The 20843-nt window shown below is 31.9% G+C and overlaps 1 protein-coding gene and 1 long non-coding RNA gene across 10 annotated transcripts in view; one reads left to right on the forward strand and one right to left on the reverse strand.

The window, feature by feature from the left end:
• LOC127701000 (plexin-A2-like) overlaps positions 1-20843 on the forward strand; it is a 233481-nt gene that overhangs the window by 181231 nt on the left and 31407 nt on the right. For 6 of the 9 annotated variants that reach the window (XM_052204765.1, XM_052204785.1, XM_052204777.1 and 3 more), the window contains 11 exons: positions 751-915; positions 2470-2695; positions 6780-6928; positions 9228-9358; positions 10417-10476; positions 13420-13491; positions 15545-15611; positions 16905-17051; positions 17491-17647; positions 17831-17998; positions 19195-19239. In XM_052204765.1, coding sequence (XP_052060725.1) covers positions 751-915; positions 2470-2695; positions 6780-6928; positions 9228-9358; positions 10417-10476; positions 13420-13491; positions 15545-15611; positions 16905-17051; positions 17491-17647; positions 17831-17998; positions 19195-19239 — 1387 coding nt within the window. The remainder of the gene's footprint in view (positions 1-750; positions 916-2469; positions 2696-6779; positions 6929-9227; positions 9359-10416; positions 10477-13419; positions 13492-15544; positions 15612-16904; positions 17052-17490; positions 17648-17830; positions 17999-19194; positions 19240-20843) is intronic. The other 3 variants (XM_052204793.1, XM_052204811.1, XM_052204822.1) reach the window with 1 other exon arrangement.
• The window catches only part of LOC127701490 (uncharacterized), a 106148-nt gene that overhangs the window by 54108 nt on the left and 31197 nt on the right, over positions 1-20843 (reverse strand). The gene's annotated exons all lie outside the window — the stretch shown is intronic.

The following is a 20843-nucleotide window of genomic DNA, read 5'->3' on the forward strand; positions in this document are numbered from 1 at the left end:
ATGGCTAAAATGGAACATATGGGTAAAAAGCAAAAATAATCATTGATGAAAGATTTAAGCAAAAAAAAAACAGGTGAGCGATTCAGGCTCTTGAGAGCCTCTTGTTTTGGTAGTATGATCATGTCACTTTTATGACCGGAAATGTGTGGCTGTTAAAGGCAAAAGGTTGGGTCAAAAAGATCGTGAATTATGTTAAAATGACCGTCTCTTAAGAAAGCCTTGAAAAGTAAAAAGTAGATGACCGTTTTGTGCTTTGCCCAGCCGGACTTTTACCGGACATTATACAAATGTCCGGAATATATGACCGTTTTGGAAGCCTTGCTGCCCACCATGATATAGCTAAGAGTGCTGATGGTGACATTAAACAACAACAATCAATCAATCATAAACATAGACTATTGAGAACTTATAACTTCCATTTGTCCCTCTAAAATATATTCCCATACTTTCAATTGCTATATCATATAAATGTGTCGGCAACTGTTGAGTGACAAAGTCTCAGATTTACTTTTAAAGGTCATGTTATTCAAGTTGAAAAAAGAATGTGTACTAGTATTACAATGCGTATTTATGATTTTTTTTGTTTCTCTTTTCTGAATATGATTTAAGTCATCTTGCTTCTTTTCTTTTGCATACTAGATAAAATCTTGACCAATATAATCATATGCAGTGAGAAAATTAGCTTTTATTGGCTTCAGTGATTTTTCAAAGAAATGCTGAAATAGAATAATTTTGTTTTTGAATTTTTAGGGAAGAAATTTTTTGGATGGAGCAAAACGAGAGGATTACATTGTAAATATTGGACTTGATGGGAAATGTTATATAGAAGAAATGACTGACTGGAACATAACATGCCTTCCACCAAAAAATAAACCACGTACAAATCACAGTGATGAAAATATAGTGTTTGTTATAGTGAGTTGACTGATTTTATTTTAGATCTATTTTTTCCCTTCACTTGAAATATTTTGACCTAGTTCATCTAACTTTTGGAATATTTCTTCCACCAAAATAACAAAATTAACATTCAGGAGTTAAAAAAAAAACTCATTCTTTTAACCACCAACAATAAGACAGATCCAACAAATTTTGAGTGCAGTGGTAGTTCCAATGCCAATTTAAATCTGTGGTATCATACATTTCGAGCCTAGATGGGGTCCTTGCCAAATATCTGCTTCGCATCCAGCAGGAATATCCAATCTATTCTTTTTGCAGCTTTCCAGTTTCAGATAATGTTTGAACTGGCTATCGTAATATTGTAGTTCAGCTCACAATTACTGCAGTGATGGATATGTAAGTGATCAAGGCAGCTTTCCACAGTAGATTAGTTTCCAATTTCGATTTTATAAATGACATGACACAGTTGACCTGGGGTCATTTTGGGGGAAAAGCGTTATAGAACATTATGAAGTGACGATATTTACTTTGTGACGTCCAGGAAAAAGCATTAATTGAAAGATCATGTATTGGCAAATGGCCTTAATTACCTTAAACCACAAAATTTGATGCTGAGGAAGAAAGGTCTTTCATTATTATGATTTATTACTCTTAAAAATAACTATGCCTATTTCCCTGTTGCATTAGTCAATTATGACAAATTTGAATGTCTAATGATCATTATGTTTTCTCCACTTATTTTACATATTAAATGTTATAAGTGGACATTTTTATCATTTGAATTCTGACTTTTTAACCTAATTTGTAGTCTTTTTGGTCCGAATGACAGATCCTAATAATAAAGATGATTTGGAGAACTCAGCATGCTGCAATTAAAAAAACTGTTCGAAAATTAATGGGAGACAAGTTTCATCCAAATGGATACATCTATACTACTAAAATAATGAGGTCCAATTTGTTAGCCAGCATGATATAAAAAGGACATATCAAAGAATTCAACTTTATGTATAAAATATTGGACAATAGTGTTGATTTAAAAATTACGCCATTCCAGGCCCTATTGTTTTCTACATAATTAATATTACCAATAATTAACAAGTTGCGGGTCAAATCCGATACCAATAGTATATGTCACATGTAGTTTCGGATTGTAGTAAGAAAACCAGGAGGGGTTCAAACAGAAAGATTTTGAAAGCAGAGAAAACTGTGTAATCAGCATGACTTTATCATTTGACAATACGAATACTAAAAATCCAGGCTAAAATAAGGTGTAGCTACTTTAATTCAGTTGCAGACATGCTATGTCGCAGGTGTGTTCTAGTTTTTATTTTTATTAATTTTAGAATGTTAAAGGTGCAGAACAAATATTTACGTCTCTCATTGTTGATAAAGAAATTTATATAATAAAAAAAACAACCCAAAAAACAAACTTATTAGGGTTCTAAGGAGTAACAGTAATTTTGTTTATTTTTGCCTTTATTTTGAAGAGTAAACATTTAGACTTACCTGAAAACACTTAGTATTATGATATGGAAAACTTCATTAATATATTTTTTTTTCTCTCTCTTTCAGGTACAGGTTGGACGTATTCATGAAAAACTTGGAAATATAAAATACATTACAGCGTTACCAATATTGGCAATGGTGATTGGAATTTTAGGTGGTCTCCTTGTTGTTGCTGTTGTTTTAGGTTCAGCTCTAGTACTAGTATCAAGGCGCAAGAGGAAAATAGCAGAGAAAAACTTCCAGATGGAGTTAGTAAATATGGAAGATAAAATCAGGGAAACCAGTAGAGAGGGTAAATGGAAAATGCTTTATGCAATATTCCTTTTTTTTGCAGTTAAGATAGGCATATTTATATATGTGTCTTTGTAATTGTCAGATAACAATTTTATACAACTGTTAAAAAACAAAAAATATTATTGTATATTGTTGTCTGTCTGTTCGTCCGTCCATCAAATCATGATGCCTCAAGCATTCAGTAACAAATCCTTGCCAATTTTTAAACATTGTTAGGTTTCATGATATTACTAGCAAACTTAAAGATTTTGATGATTTATAGATAGGTCATACCTGCCAACCCTCCTGTTTTGAGCGGGAGTCTCCCGTGCAAACGACGAAATTCCGAAAATATCCCGCTTGCCAGTCTGCTTCCATGCAGGAGTATAGAATCTCCCGCTTTGGGATACAGTCGAACCTCGTTGTGTCGAAGTTGAAGGGACCAGACCAAAGTATTCGACTCATCCGAGGTTCTACTCATCCGAGGTCGAGTGTGTCGTCAAAATTTGGAATGCAAGAAATACGGTATGAAATTTGCGTAAACTAGATCATTGATTTTGAACAGTGTGCCTTTTTTTCGATATGACACACTTTATAAATGGTATGCAATCGCCATTGTTGGTCCTTCATAATAATCAAACACACAAGAACAGATACAAATCATGCACAAATAAAATCAAGTCTACACACATATTTATAAAGGTCAGTCACTATAAATTATGAAATCATTCGCGGAACGAAATAAGTTCTGAACGGTCTCTGATGAGGGCGTCTGCTGTACATTAAATTATCATGAATTTATGATAATTGTCTTAATCCTTTATTTATTGTAATTAATGAGTTTTAATTCTAACGATTGTTTTAATCTCGGCTAGTGTCATTTAAATTCGTTTCGTTTTTATCTCATGTGAAATACGTTCAACACTCTAAAGTTCCGCTTGTACAATCAACAAAGGTGTTAATTACTGGCAACCATAAACATGTCAATTTAACTGTTATACAAACAAGTATGTTTACTCAGCTTTAATCTCTTTTGAAAATGATTAGGTTACATAAGAAATACATCCGATTTGAGTTTTTATCATTAGGTCTGCATCTTTGGAAAATTCTTACTTTCGAACTTCGAGACATCGGGGTCAATTTACATTAATTTTATATCGACGGGACTATAAAATTTACTCGACATAACCGAGTATTCGAATCAACCGAGTTTGACTCATCAGAGGTAATGATGCATTGATCAAATGGGAATTTTACCGGGACCGAGAAATTACTTCGACTCATCCGAGTTTTCGACACAACCGAGTTCGACACAACGAGGTTCGACTGTATTTATAACCCCACTTTAAAAAAGTGGGGGTATACTGTTTTACCTCTGTCTGACCGTCCATCCGTCCCATGAATATTTTTCGTCCCATCTTTCTCAGGAACTACATCATAAGGATTTCTGAAATTTGGTTGCAGGGTTTATATAAGTCAGCTATATAGTGTGATGCTTTTTCAGATTCTCACTCAACATCTTCCTGTTTACCGTCAAGTATTTGGGCCGGGTATCATCAGTGAGCAGTAGCTCGCAGTTTCACTTGTTTGACCTTGAATAACCCGCGTTCGTAATTCTCTGCCTTTTTCATTACTTTCAACAGAAATAAATAAACAATCAGCTATCATTTGAAAACTTTGGTCAATAATTTTTGTGTTCGATATATAAGTAATCGAAATTCAGTTCTGCTATGTCAACTCCAACAAGACAGAGGTCTTTTTCTGGACCAAGTGGCAGTGTACAAAAGAAGAAATAAATAATTGCAAATCGAAATATCAAGCAGATTTGAATTAAAAGATTTTCAATTTTCACGACCAAGTTCACTTGGCAATGAATCTTTTTGCACATCATGTTCAATCAACTTTTTGCACATCTTGTTCAATCAGCGATGTTTGAAAGCATGCTTAGTGTGAGACTCACAACAAAATCAAAATATGGAATGTTATGAGTAATGAGACTCAGAGGTATTGAAAAAGGCTTAAAAAAACCCACCTTGTATAGATTATAACCATAAATTGAAGAAATAAAGTATATTTATTAACTCTTATTGGTGTTTTGTAGATTAATACGTAAATGGGTCATACATTTAACTTGAAAATGTCCTTCACACAAAATAACCCCCTCAGCTGTCATAGCTGAGGGGGAGATCTCCCTCTTTGAAGGTTTCAGAGGTTGGCAGGTATGAGATAGGTCATTCCAGAGTTATAGGAATTTTATTATTGCATAAACCAGGCACTTTTATAAATGTCTCTTAAAAACTTGTCTATGCTTTCAAAAATCCTTATAAGGTTTTTTCATTTATTTATAGAGATAGAGACAAACTTAAGCCTTTCATTACAATAACTTTCATATTAGTTGCTCAAGAGTCTATAGGAATTAAATAATGAAAATCTTAGCAATTTTTCATATAATTTATGATCAACCCGAGTATGCAGTCACCAATCCTAATGAAATTTTAACAAACTGTTCTGTATATTCAATGATATTTATTGCTTTGAATTGAATACAAGAGTTGCAGTTCATTTAAAATTCTGACCCAATTGCGATTTGTTTGATCCAACACTCAGAAATTTTGACCAACTGCTGTAGAAAAATAAAGTCAAGTCGTCAATGTGCAAGGTGATAAAATAAAGCATACTTAAAATCCTTTAAGATTTTGATTCCACTTCATTGCTATTATGAAAATCTAGCTAAAAATTCCAAGAGTCAATCGAAAGGTGGGAGGTAGTAATTTTTGTTGATGTTTTCATGTCAGTCCCACTCTTACCATGAACAGTTGTTAACTGGATATGGTACGTAACATGCCCATTTTTGTCGAGCCTGCGACTTTTGTCGCAAAAGCGAGACATAGCGATCCTACATTCCGTCGGTGTCGGCGGCGGCGGCGTCCACAAATATTCACTCTGTGGTTAAAGTTTTTCAAATTTTAATAATTTTCTTAAACTATCCTGCATTTCAACCAAACTTGGACAGAAGCTTGTTTATGATCATAAGATAGTATCCAGAAGTCAATTTTGTAAAAAAAAAATATCCTGTTTATCCGTATTTTACTCATAAATGGACTTAGTTTTTCTGCCAGTTAACATTACATTCACTCTGGTTAAAGTTTTTCAAATTTTAATAACTTTCTTAAACTATCCTAGATTTGTACCAAACTTAGACAGAAGCTTGTTTATATTACATTCACTCTGGTTAAAGTTTTTCAAATTTTAATAACTTTCTTAAACTATCCTAGAGTATCCAGAAGAAAATTTTGTAAAAAAAAAAATCCTGTTTATCCGTATTTTACTCATATATGGACTTAGTTTTTCTGCCAGTTAACATAACATTCACTCTGTGGTTAAAGTTTTTCAAATTTTAATAACTTTCTTAAACTATCCTGGATTTGTACCACACTTGGACAGAAGCTTGTTTATGATCAAAAACTAATATCTAGAAGGAAATTTTGTAAAAATTTATTTCCTGTTTTTCCGTATATTACTTATAAATGGACTTAGTTTTATTCCAGTTAACATTACGTACAGTCTGCAGTTAAAAGTTTTTAAATCATTTATTAGATTCATAAACCTTCTTGGATTTTTACCAAACTTGAACAGAACTTCTTACAATCAAAAGATAGTATCTAGAGGAAAATTTTTAATAATTTTTTCCCCATTTTTGTTGAGCCTGCGACTAACAACAAAAGTAGGCGAGACACTGGGTTCCGCGGAACCCTTACAATTTTTTTTTATTTCCTGTTAACTTTTAAATTATAATAAAATGAGATGTTGGGTTTACTTCAATGAAACACAAAAAACTAAAAGACATCTATAGGTCTACTTACTAACTTTAACAATTGACAGGGGTGTCTATTCAATATGTTAAGTTCTATATCTTCAATTCTATATGCATTGTTTCAAAGTGTTTAAAGCTAGCTGTGATAATGGCAGATCAAGCTTAATTTGGTCAAATCTTTTACAAAGTCACAAAGTTGGGTTGTAGACAGTATTTTTGGAAATGTTGAGCAGAATGATATTTTAAAACAATTTCACATTTATTGATAAACTGAAAATATTTATTTCAGAATTTGCTGATGCCCAAATGACTATACGAGACATTAAATCAGATCTAGTAACATCTAGAGTACCGTACTGTGATTATCAGTCGTATGCCTTCCATCAACTATTCCCTAACCAAGATATGGACACACATCCAATTCTATTTGAACCAATGGTAAGTTCAGACAACAGTGTGAAAGGCTTAAAAAGAATTACCCATATGCCTTTTGTTATATTTTATATTGGTATCAGTTTAAGAGGATTCATTAATGCATATGGTACCTTAATGATATTTGGTATGCATTTATATTTGCATTGTCATATCTCATTTCCATTCCCCCTCAGTCAACATGTCAGTCATATATCAAGGTCCACTGACTTTGAAACTTTTGCACAGTTTACATGTTAAAGTTTGTGATTATGTCAATTAATATGCTAATATTGTGGATTCATTTATTTTCGTTGATTGCGGAAAAGTTGTAACTACGTGGATGTTTGATTTTTGTCTCCCCTGCGACGAAAGTCTTAGTATGCGAGACATAGGTATTACTATACAGTAGCGGCGGCGTAAACTATTTGTATAAAGCTTTATATTTCAGAAGGTAGAAGACCTTGATGCTTCATATCTTGTATGCAGATACTGAAGTTTCCGTCTGTCATATGTCCAATGTCCTTGACCTCATTTTCATGGTTCAACGACTGCTTGAAAAAAAATTTGAGTTTTTTTGTCATGTGAATTTCTCACTTATTATGAGTAATAGGATAACCATACCTTGCAACGTCTACATATCCATCAGACAGGGTTCACCTGATCTCGATCTCATTTCATGGATCAGTGATCAAGGTTAAAGTTACGTAATTAGGTCAGTTTCTCAAATACTATAAGCAGCAGGTCAACTATATGTGGTGTATGGAATGACTGTAATGGGTACATGTCAGTCTGGCTGGTTTCATCTGACCTTGACTCATTTTCATGGTTCATTGGTCAATGTTAAGTGTTTGTGTTTTGGTCTGTTTTTCAAGTACTATAAGCAATATGTCAACTATATTTGGTGTATGGAATGATTGTAAGGTGTATATGTCTGTCTGGCAGGTATCATCTGACCTTGACCTCATTTTCATAGTTCATAGGTCAATGTTAAGTTTTTTTTTTTTTTGATCTGTTTTTCAATTATCATATTAAAGCAAGAGGTCAAATGTATTTTGTGTATAAAAAATTGTAAGGAATATATGTCTGTCTGACAGTCACAGAATTTATCTGACCTGAGTTTCTTTGATGCTTTTAGTTAAACCTTTATCTTTAAGACTTTCAACATAAAATCAATGGTCAGTAAAGCAGGCTAGACATTTCAGCGAGTGCACTCTTGTTTTGTTTTGCCAAAGTTTCTATACATGTCTATTCAAAATTTGTACTATGTTGAACATTTAAATTCTGGTTTCACCTCTACCCACAAAATCTATGTAAATGTCTGAGATCCCATGAATAATAATGAATCAACAGTACCTCAGGATAATGATGTGCAACTGGATTGAAATTTTTCAAGTTTAAGTCTACCCTCAGAGTCTTTTTTTTATTTTTAGCTTTTGTTTTTATGCATTATGCTATTAAAAATACACACAGATGACGTATATCTCTCTGTGAAGAGTTGGAACAATATGTTGGCCTTACAAAAACTGATGACAGACAAGCATTCTTGTTATTGTTATACTTTTTGTGATGTTGATATGGTCCGAGTACACAGTTATCGTCCTTTGATTTTCTTTGTCCACAAATATAGTCCCTAGTGTGGACAGTGTGTTACTTGCCAGTTTTTTTTATACCCCTTTCAAATTTATTTCTCCATGTTTTATGCCTCAAATAGCAAGTAGGGGGATGAAGTTACACTTTAAAAAAATTTGGGTCATGAATTTTAAGGTAAAGTAGTGATTTGGTCCAGCTGAAAAAGGTTAAAAATTAGCACTTCGGAAGCTGTCAAAAGATTTCAAGACCCCCTTAACATAAAATTGTCCATATTTTGAGTTAGAGCCGATGAAGTTTTCTATAATTTTAATATAATTTGTCCCAAAAGTAGTACATCACACTGTAAAAATATTATTGAGAAAGCGCAGGTGGGATTTTTTTAATTTTCATTTATTGTCTAAAAGAAATGCACTACGAAATAACTGTGTACTCGGACCATATGGTGGCACTGGTGGGATAGATCTATGACAGTGTAATCTTACCAAGGCCTGAGAAGTTATTTTGGAGTTTATAACATACAATACTATGATATACTATGGATTCAATTTTATTTGTGGGACAGTGATTTTTGTGGATTTCATGGGTATACGTGAACCACAGATTTAGATTTTCAATTAAGTATAAATTTTCTATAGACTTGTACGTAGACTTTAGCAAAACCACATCCATGAAATTTGTTAACCATGAAAATAAATGAATCTACAGTATATACTTATATTATCTTTTTTTGCAGGTAACAGATGACAACAGAAGGAAAGTACAGAAAGCTATGGATATGTTTGACAAGCTTATGACCAACAAACTGTTTATGAAATCACTCGTGCAAACTTTAGAAAGTCAGAATAAACTCTCACCTCAAGACAAGTAAGACTAGAAAACTTTTGTTATTTTTTTTTATTTACCGGGTATGTAAATATTTGAAAAAAGCAGATTATGGGTAAACTTCATAGAGACTTACATCAAAGAAACACTGAAAAAACAATAGACATTTCAAAAGTTTCACATGAAAAGATGTTTTTGAAAGAGTACTGGAATATGTTATAGAAGTTATCTGAAAGTTTACATGTAAAAACTTAGAATAATTACTGGGAAATGTTGAGTATGAAGTCATTTAAAAAGTTCACATTTAACGATTTGAAATGAAAATAGAATTAAGTGCTGGAATATATAAAAAGAAATTTATTGAAACATTTACAAATAACATTTGAAAAAAGTACTAAATTTGTAACAGGAGTTCAGTCTAAAGTTCACACTTGAAAATTTGAAAAAAACTAAATACTGGAATATGTGAAAGAAGTTCATTGAAAAATAATTTGAAAAAAAGAAATACAACAGGAATATATTAAGAGTTTATTTAAATGTTCACATATAAGATTTGAATAATAAATTACTGGAATATGTTTCATTACAGGTGTTCATTTTTAAAAGTTTGAAATATAACTTTTTTTAAATTGTATAAAATATTTATGTTTATCAGATGTATTTTTCTGCATGTTGATACTGTAAAATATGTGCTGCAAGTCCCAATGAAGCTTTTTGTAGAGTGAGGACAGGGAACGGGTTCAAAAAGGCTTCATATTGTGTTAAGCAGCTAATATGTTACAATATCAATATGATGAAAATTTGATAAAAGATCTATTGGGCTGTATTTGTGGGATTTTCATGATAGAAACAAAATCATTGTTTCACCAACAAACCAGAGGAGATGCCAAACTTACATTATAATATCAGTTAACATTATAAAATAATTCACAGTTTGAACTGCCTGACTTAATGTATATTCTGTAGCTCCAAAGGTAAATAATTAATATAAGTGATTAAATATGAACAATGATAAAAAATGAATAACTGATGACAGCTTTTTGTTTGTATTTACGAGTACCAATTAATTTTAAAAAAATCATATTCATTATTTTTGACAGAGCCCAGTTTGCTTCATTACTGTCAGTCTGTGTGATTGGAAACATGAAACTTTTCTATCAGTAAGTATATATGGATATTGATAGTAAATTAAAAAAAAAACTCTGAAAAGTTTGATCTCATAAAGACAATTCATTGCATGTCCTGATGCAAAAGTTCTGTTAAGTCAGGTTTTAACTTACACAGAGGTTTCACTGTCTTACACAGTCTATTAAATGATATCTTTAAAAATGGAAATTTTAAAACAAAAATTGAAAAAATTGATGAAAGTACATATTGAACAAAATTTCACAGAATATTACTTATTAGATGTTATTTTGCACCTCCAATTTCATATCTTCATCAGTTTTAATTTGGCATGTCATTTAGACTTCATCATCCACACACTATACATTATACAATTGTATCAGCTTCTCCTAAACCCTGAACAGAATTAAATGAAATTTTCTAATAAACTTCACAATGTAATGCCATTGTACACCTAAATATTTTGTATCCCAATTATTTTGTATTTTTGTTTTGTTAAGGGGGGGATGTTCCTGAGCTTATTATAGACTTCTGTTGATTTTCATACGTGTGTGTGGAGGGGGAGTAGGTCATTTTGTTTTGTGAGCTGTGCTGTGCCTCAGAAGAGTACTAGTTATTTTTATTTTGATATTTTGGTAAAAATGAATGATATATTCTAATTAAGATGAGGTTTCTGTCTCTTTTTTTAATGAGATCACAGGGTAAAAGAAATAGCCCCCCTAAAAGACAATAAAAAACATGCATTCAGGTTAGAAGGGTGACAGGGGAAGTGAAACTTGAAATTTACTTTTGCAGTATAACAACATTTTGTGAATGGGTAATGTTTCCGATTTAAAAAAGAATTCTAGCTATTTAAGGTGGATGGGGTCCAGTCTTAATTAAAATCCATAGAATTTTTTATAAATTTGTCAAAACGTTGTTTTTATCATGCTTTTTATACGACTGCAAAAAAATTTTTTGGATATGATGTCGTCATCTGCGTCGTTGTCCGAAGACACATTGGTTTCCGGACAATAACTTTAGTTTAAGTGAATGGATCTCTATGAAATTTTTGAAGAAGGTTCAATACCACAAAAGAAAGGTTGGGATTGATTTTGGGGATGATGGTCCTAACCGTTTAGGAAAAAGGGGCCCAAAACAAGCATTTTTCTAGTTTCAGGATAATAACTTGTGTATAAGTATTTCGATTGCTCTGAAATTGTACCACAATGTTTAATACCACAAGTAGAAGGTTGGGATTCATTTTAGGGGTTATGGGGCCAACAATTTAGGAATTAAGGGCCAAAAAGGGACCAAAAACAAGCATTTTTCTAGTTTCCAGACAATAACTTGTGCGTAAGTGTATGGATCTCTCTGACATTGTACCACAAGGTTCCATATAACAAAGGGAAGGCTGTGATTGAGTTTGGGGTTAATTGCCCCAAACATATAGGAATTAGGGGCCAAAAAAAACGGCCAAAAACAAGCATTTTTCTAGTTTCCAGACAATAACTTGTGTTTAAGTGTATGGATCTCTCTGAAATTGTATTACAATGTTCCATACTGCAAATGAAAGGCTGGGATTGAGTTTTGGGGTTATTGCTCCCAGGGGGGGTTTCAAAAAGTTGGGAGGGGGGGGGATTTTTTTTTCCAATTTTTTAAGGGATTCATATTTTTTTTCAAAATTTTTCAAATTTCGAATTTTTGAAAAGTTTCAAGAAGAAATCTTCAATTGCACAGTATTGCGCAATAGATTTGTAAGATCTTTGACCACATTTATTTTGTGTCAGAAACCTATATTATGTCAAAAATTTGATCACAATCCAAATTCAGACAGTATCAAGCTTGAATATTGTGTCAAATTTGCCCAAACAGTTCAGGGTTCGACCTCTGCGGTCGTATCAGGCTGCGCTCAGCGAATCATTTTATTGTAGTTTCCAGACAATAACTTGTGTTAAAGTGTATGAATCTCTGAAATTATACCACAAGTTTCAATACTACAAAGGGATGGTTAGGATTGACTTTGGGGGGTTATGACTCAAACCATTTAGGAATTAGGGGCAAAAAAAAGGGGAAAAACAAGGGTTTTTCTGGTTAAAGGACAATTGAGACAATTTAAAAGCAGTGTAAGGGATGTAATCCAAATCAAAATCCAAATCAATTTACATAACAATGTTTGATTACCTCCCTTACACTGCTTGTAAATTGTGTATTAAGAAATGATGATTACCATAATTTGAGGGAATGAATTATTTTTTGGAATAAGGGAAAGGGGGGAGGTGAAAAAAATTGGAAGGGGACAATTTTACTCATTTCAGATTTCAGAAATTAAAAGAAAATTTTTCAAATTGTTTTTTTTTGGGGGGTTAATATTCAACAGCATAGTGTATTGCACAAACGCAAAAAAACGGGGTATAGATTATGCATGGAAAATCCAATTTTGTGTGATAAAAAGAAAACCTCACCATAGAATTTTAAGATAAAATGAGAGAAGAAAGCTCTTATAACATGCTTTCAGATAAGAAAAAGAAAAAATGGGGTCACCAGACTTGTTTCCTTGCTACATATTAAAATAGGTAAATTCACAACACTTTCTATTTACTTTATCTGAGTTATCTCCCCTTATGTGGCAAAGTTGAAAAAAAATGAATCAAACAAAAATGTTGTGTTTTTTTAGAAAATACTGACGTTAATATGATAAAACACATAATTTTCTATATTAACATGAAAAGTCTTACACCTGAATTACACACTACTCTCAAAATTTGCACATTTCATTAAAGATCTAGACCAATTGTCATCTGCTACTTCAGAATCCAAGATGGAGGAAGACACCCCAGCTACCTTAATTTCATGTCAATTTGATATTTATTGATTTGAATGTGTGTAATACACTATCAGTGGTGTTATAAAGCAGTTTTAACAACAACTAAATGATAATTATATATGTTCTGTTTTCAACTCTAGGCTTATAATTTATATGTTGTTGTTTTTTTCAGATTGATTAATAGTTTACTGATAGACATGATAAAATCAGCAAACAAAAAGCAACAAAAAGTTCTTTTCAGAAGGTAATTAGCTTTGATAGTAAAGAATTTTATTGCAAAAATTTCCTTCTAGTCAAATTTATGCTTTTCATCGATGATACGGTTATGAAATTCATAATTTTTTTTTTTTTTTAAACTATGTCGAATCCAGAAATATTATTTATTCCTTTGAAAATTTTATACAGTATATATGTTCCTCAGAGATATGACAACATGCGTCAATCACAAAATTTTACATTACCTTGGGTAAATGTACTTAAACTAAGCAATGTTTATCTTGGACCTTGGGTAAATGTACTAAAACTAAGCAATGTTTATCTTTGACCTTCAGGGCCTAATCTAGGATTTTGAAGAAGGAGAAGTGACTTCTCCTTCCATGAGAGAGAAGGGAGAAGTGGTCAACTTCTTGGAGAAGTGAGATTCCATTACCAAACGGTTTCGGTTGCATCATGTTTTCAAGCTTATCACTAAGGAAATTGTTTTATATTCAATAAAAGATGTACTTGCAGTTTTTTCATATGTTATTGTACACAATGTATATATAGAAAGTTCTTAATAAAAAGGTTTAAACAATATATAGTTGTTATTTATTTATTGATACCATAATGTGTTCTAAATAAAATTTGTTGATTGGGACATGAGGGAGTAGCCTAGTAATATTATCAAGATTATGATGCATTAAATTCATGTGCATCTGCCTCAATTTATTTTTAAAACTCAAGAAAAATATGATGAATTTCACTTGACTGGGAATTTAATTTATATCACTACTTGTCATTGTTTTGTAAAACATTATTGAATGTCCAGGACATTTATGTTAGTTGTAGTAAATTGAGATTATCGTTAAAGATTGTAAGTCTATAAATGAAAATATCTTTCAATCTCAAGTTAATTATCCGAAAAAGAGCTAATTTCTATCACTTTTTAAAAATGTCATCCATATCAACGAAGTGGTCATGAGAAAAAATCCACTGCTGATCACAATCTCGAATGTCGTACGTTTGCAATCACATTATCCATCAGCTGTCTTTCTACCTTTTATATTTCAATTTTTATTCAATGAATATAATAAATCTACCGTTAATTCCCACCCTTTACCAACCGAATAGTAAAATTGATCGACTTGTGTAGGTAATACAAATAAAACAAATCAGCTGAGTGATTACGCAACATCCTCAGATGAAAATCATCGTAAAACGTTAACTTAAACAGACAGTCAGTTTTCCGTTTTAACAGTTTTGAAAGTTATATCCGAGGATGTTCAAAGTCGCCGTTGTATTTATTTAATTTGATCGTTTACAGTATAAGTCCTGGGTCGTTTCGAAAATCTCGATTTTCCTTATCAGCCGCCATTTTTTTTTACCTGTGAGACTTGTCAATCACAAGTTGTCTCCCTTTTACCGATTTTGATAGCGATTTGACTTCGCTATGAAGTCAGTCGGCCGGCGAGATTTAGCGATTTCCAAAATTCTTTGGCGACTTAAATCGTCATTTCGCCGGCAAGATTATGGCCTGGACCTTGGGTAAATGTACTAAAACTAATCCATTTTATCTTGGACCTTGGGTAAATGTACTAAAACTAATCCATTTTTATCTTGGACCTTGGGTAAATGAACTAAAACTAAGCGATGTTTATCTTGGACCTTGGGTAAATGAACTAAAACTAATCGATGTTTATCTTGGACATTATGTCTAGTCTGTTTTAGGTTTTGATAGTCTTAAATGATTTATTATTTATGCTGCTCAAATTTTAAGTTCTGAGTATTCTTTGTGCAGGTTATACCAGAAGCATGTTTCTTTCGTGTACATACATTTATAAATTTGAAGTTAACCTAATTGTTTACAATAATGAATGGTGGTTTAAGTCAGTTTACAAGAGTAAAGAGCTATTCAAATGAGTGATTCAGGACAACGAGGAAACATATTGTATATGTATGTCAAATACAACCTTTGTCTGAAAATAATTTCTAATACAATCTGAAAAATGGTGTTCTATCTTGTTGCAATTAGAAAAAAATATGAGCATTTGTTTATCAAATAAAACTTAAATAGATATTAATGCTTCATCTTATTGTAGATTTGAATCAATCACACAGAGACTTATGGTAAACTGGTTGGCATTATCATTGTATGATCATTTAAAGGTAATTTGTAATATTTTGTTTCTCAAGATAATAAGTTAAAGCTCTCTTTTGAGTTGCTGTAACGTTCAGCTTTTGAAAAAAAAATGTCATCAGTATCGTGTAAACACTCTTTGTAAAATTAAAATGGTTAACAAAATGTAAATGTACATACTGTGGATTAATTATTATCCATTGGATACCAATTTTCATGACTTTCATGGACCATGGGTATAGATAATTTACCATAAATTTAAATTTTCAAAGAAGTATTAATTTCATTAGGAATTTGAGCAAACTTTAGCAAAACCTGTCACGAAATCAGGAATTGTTAAAAATATATTTTTTCTTCAATCCATAAACATTGGTACCAACGAAAATAAATGAATCCACAGTAATTGGAGTCTTGTTTATACAATAGATGGGTTGAGTCTCTCTCTAATCAGAATGTTATGTTAATTAGTCCCCTACCGACGAAGTCGAAGGGGACTTTAGGTTTGCAATCCGTCTGTCTGTCTGTCTGTCTGTCTGTCTGTCTGTCTGTCTGTCTGTCTGTCTCTCTCTCTGTCCTTCTGTCAGTCCGGCAAATCAGTTTTCCACACTTTTTTTCTTCATGCTTGAAGATATTGATTTGATATTTGGTATATTGTTTTATCATGACAAGTTACAGATCAAGTTCGAATTTTGTTCCGGTCTGATAATTTTGTGCAGAGTTATGGTCCTTGGACTTGGAAAATTCACTCAAAAATTCAGTTTTCCACACTTTTTTTCGTCATTCTTGAAGATATATATTGATTTAATAATTGGTACATTGTTTTATCATGACAAGTTACAGATCAAGTTTGAATTTTGTTCCGGTCTGAAGATTTTGTGCAGAGTTATGGTCCTTGGACTTGGAAAATTCACTCAAATAATCAGTTTTCCACACTTTTTTTTGTCATGCTTGAAGATATTGATTTGATAATTGGTATATAATTTTATCATGACAAGTTACAGACCAAGTTTGAATTTTGTTTTGGTTTGATGATTTTTTGCAGAGTTATGGTCCTTGGACTTAGAAAATTCACTTAAATTATCAGTTTTCTGCACTTTTTTTCGTCATGCTTGAAGATATTGACTTGATATCTGTTATATAGTTTACACCATGACAAGTTATAGATCAAGTTAGCATTTTGTTCCAGTACAATTAATTTTTAACCGGTAGAGGACTATGTATTGCCATGCAATACTCTCAGAATGCTTGTTATTATAATGTTTTTGGGCCAGTTACATCATTAAGACAAAAATATATGGAAAATAAATAATTTTATTTTACAGAAAAATGGAGGTATGCAGTTGTTTATGCTGTATAAAGCCACACAAACAGTGATAGAAAAAGCTCCTATTGATGCCGTTACTATTCTCTGTAAAAACACACTGGCTGAAGAAAGACTATTAAAAAACAGGGTGGAACATGAAACACTGGTACTTCACATTTATTCTATATCTATGTTTTGTAAAGGATAAGTTGATCATGAAATATGCACCCAACTATTGCATTTTTTCCAATTTAAATCATGGAATATTATCATTAATCAAAAACATTATTGTGATGTCAGAAAATTTTGGTTGAATAAATACACTTGTAATAGTACATTTTTTTTATAATAAAGAACTCTTTAAAAATTATACCTTCACTCTCTAAGTGAAACTTTTGTATTTCATTGTTTTTCATTTTGGAAAACTACATCAGATTTATAACAAATCTTTATATGATGGAAAAACAGCTTGATTTAGTTAAAATTTAAACTCTATAGCTGCAGATAGTTATCACTATAATTTCTTTCCATATGTAAGAGAGACTGTTTATATTACATTTTGTCCACCATAATACATTATATAAAGTTTCAATTTTCTTTTTAAGACTTTAGATATTGACCTGAATGGAAACAGCGACAAGAGAATACCGGTCATTGTCCTAGATTGTGACACAATCACACAAGTCAAAAAGAAATGTTGTACAGCTATATACAAAAACCAACCAGCATCAGAAATACCCACCCCAGATGATCTGGAATTAGGTGTGTATTCCATACTGTTTTTGCTTTTTTTTGGATTTACATATCTTTACATGAAGTATTAAGGCAAATGTCAATGTGTAAGATCTTGTAGTACTAGTATAAAAAAATTTACATTTAAAAGAAAATTATATGTGATTTTTGAAAAACATGACTTGATACCTATAATGATTTTCATGTTTACAGAATGGCATAGCGGGAAAAGTGGAAAATTGACATTACAGGACATTGATAGCATCAGTGACCGTAGCAACGGGATGGTACGCCTGAATACCCTAAAACATTATATGGTGAAGGATGGAAGTGTGATGGCCCTGATGTATAAAGAATCAACAGATCAAGATGACATATATGGTAAGAATATGTAATGATCAATGCTCCTAATGAGATAGAAAAAAATAGCTGCATCTTTATTTTCTGTATGAAAGTCTGTATGATACTTAAAATTATTTTTGAGAACCCATACGGTGTATATAGATTGTACATGGAAAGCCTTCATTGTGCGTATTTGTAAATATAACATGAATAGATAGAACATGACAAAATAAAGACAAATATTATGAATTCTTCATGGTAATGATATATTATAAGTATCTAGTTAATAAGTCAACAATTTACACAGGGAAAGGGTAAAAATTAAGACTAAAATTTCAATACACTGTGTCATTTGGATATATATGCTTACATTTAGTAGATTTATTGCTGTTGCTTAAGTCCATTTATGGCAAACATTTCATGCATATTTAGTATGAGAACAAATTCACAATTAATCTAACAAGTAGGTTCTGCAAAGTGGGTTGATGAAAATGAAGTTTTGACTGCCACTAGAAAAAAAAGAGTATGATGTATAAGGGGAGAAATGTTGACCCCTGAAACAGATGTTGCAAGGATTCCTTAAAGGGTAGAAAGTTAGCACCTCCCTTACATAAAGCATCAGATTTGATGTCTCCATAGCGATTAATATGTGTGCGTCTGTCTATACATTCTGCACGGCAAAATGTAGGCCCTCGTCAGTATTTATCCGTAGGTCTAAGAAACCGTGTCCAACTGCTATACCCTATGGTACCCTGAGGGGTTGTTTTAGTTGAAAGTTACCATTTAAACTGACAAATAAAAAAGTATTAACAAAAATACTGAACTTCAAAGTAAATCCAAAAAGGGGAAGTCCATAAAACCTGACACAATCAAACACTTGACTATATCATCCAATGGAACATACATTTCATAGTGATATCATAGTGTGTTAAAAAGAAATTCCTTCCTCTCGTCAATTCAAAATTTATTGAAACTAGGATGTATAAAATTTTATAATACCGTTATAATTATGTTGGCTCAGGTTTAACCCAAGTAAATCTGAGATAAATTGACATAAGCTATTTGTTGATTTCAACATTAAGCAATTTCTATAATTGCTCTTGATGAAATTGAAACTACTCTATCCATTTGCAAGGAAAATTAGGGAAACTGAGGAATTGTGTCTGCTGTAAGAAGACTGTTTTTTCTTTCCTCCTTTTTAAACACATTTTACCTATGTATGTGGCCTATTTTAGTAAATCAAGGGGATACTGTTGCTGCTGATGGTATTGAAGATGAGGGTAAGATTTGATATGCATGCTCCTTTGGTCATGCTTAAAGATCTGTGAATGACTTCAACTGAATGGATTTACGAGGCTTGCATTGTCTTAAAGAAAGTCATGCTTCTATATGAGTATGTGAGATATTCAGTTAAACCTAACTCAATTTCTTGAATAGATGATCCAAGCTTGTAGGAATGGCGGTCAAAATACAAACACTTGAAAATTTTCATTCTGAAGATAAGGGAGGTAATTCTGGTTTAAGGTTAGATAACTGTTTTAATGAACAAATCGTATGTAACAGTCAGTTTCATCAATGTTTTTAAGCATTCATGTGAAACTGAATTTATACCACTGATTTTTCAAGAGATATTTCCCTTAACAACAGGGTTGCTGGTAAAGAATATAATGAATTCTTTAAATAAAAGAATTATCATTATTATTATTATTATTATTATTATATGAAATTGAATAAACAGGGCCTACTTTCATGAAGGGAATTTGCTATTTTGCTTTGTCAATTTTCTTAAGCAATAAATTCATAAAATCTTTCTTCTGTCAGTGCATGAGACAGGTATGGATAAAAAACTCATAAGAGACAAAGTCATTCTTTCATTGATGACTTAACCTTGATAACGAAACAGTGTTTCTTTTTAAATACTTCACAAGAGTCATTTACAGCATGAAGGACTGCAATTGGATGTATAATTATATCAAACCCTATGATATTTTAGCTGTACTTCTGTGGACATTTGAACCATAAGGTAATTGAAAAAGCTGTGATTTTCATGACTCAAGTACTGCAAATCAACTTATGTTTGCCACTTTTGTGAGTAAAAAAATAATGTGAATTGTCTTGAATATGTCGAACTTGGATCTTCTATAAATGAAAACATAAGGAAAATTTGAAAATTTTGAATATAGTCGGCTGCCAAATTGCCAGAAGAGGGCTAAATCAGAAAATTTGTTGTTTAGCAGTATTGCCTGTAAAATGTGATGGACAGCTGAATTTTTGCAGGGTGTCGGTTTTATGCCTCAATGAGTGACTGCATGTGCAAGTTTCTTTTTTCCTATAGTCACTCATTCATTTTTAGCTCACCAGGCCCAAAGGCGTTTGTTCTTGGCATGGAACAGTATCGTGTATACTTGTACTGTTTTATATGATGATGCTGTTTGAACTCTTCCATACAGTATGGCCTCAGACATTATGGAAAATGACAGCATTATTTCTTAAGTACCGGTACTTTGAAGTTAAAATTGAGAATGGAAACAGGGAATGTGTCAAAGAAACAACAACCCAAAGAGCTGAAAACAGTCCAAGTTAAATCAATATTTATTATTATGTGTATCAGCAGAAACAAAATATCAAGTATTTTAAATGAAAGCATTATTTTAGCCTTCAACTTCATTCAAATGATTTTGAATGTTACAGTAATCTTTAAACCTGATGATATAGGATAAATTAGGTAACCATCTTACCAACATTTTGGCTTCTATTATCATTTGAATTATTGTACATGGTAGTCATGCAGTCTTGATGTTTGACTTATGATTTGTTGTAATATCAAGTCTTCTAAATGAAAGCATTAATTGAGCCTTCAATCCTCCTTTTTAATATTAAGAGT

The sequence above is a fragment of the Mytilus californianus genome, unplaced genomic scaffold (genome assembly GCF_021869535.1).
Source record: "Mytilus californianus isolate M0D057914Y unplaced genomic scaffold, xbMytCali1.0.p SCAF_1, whole genome shotgun sequence".
NCBI lineage: Eukaryota > Metazoa > Mollusca > Bivalvia > Mytilida > Mytilidae > Mytilus > Mytilus californianus.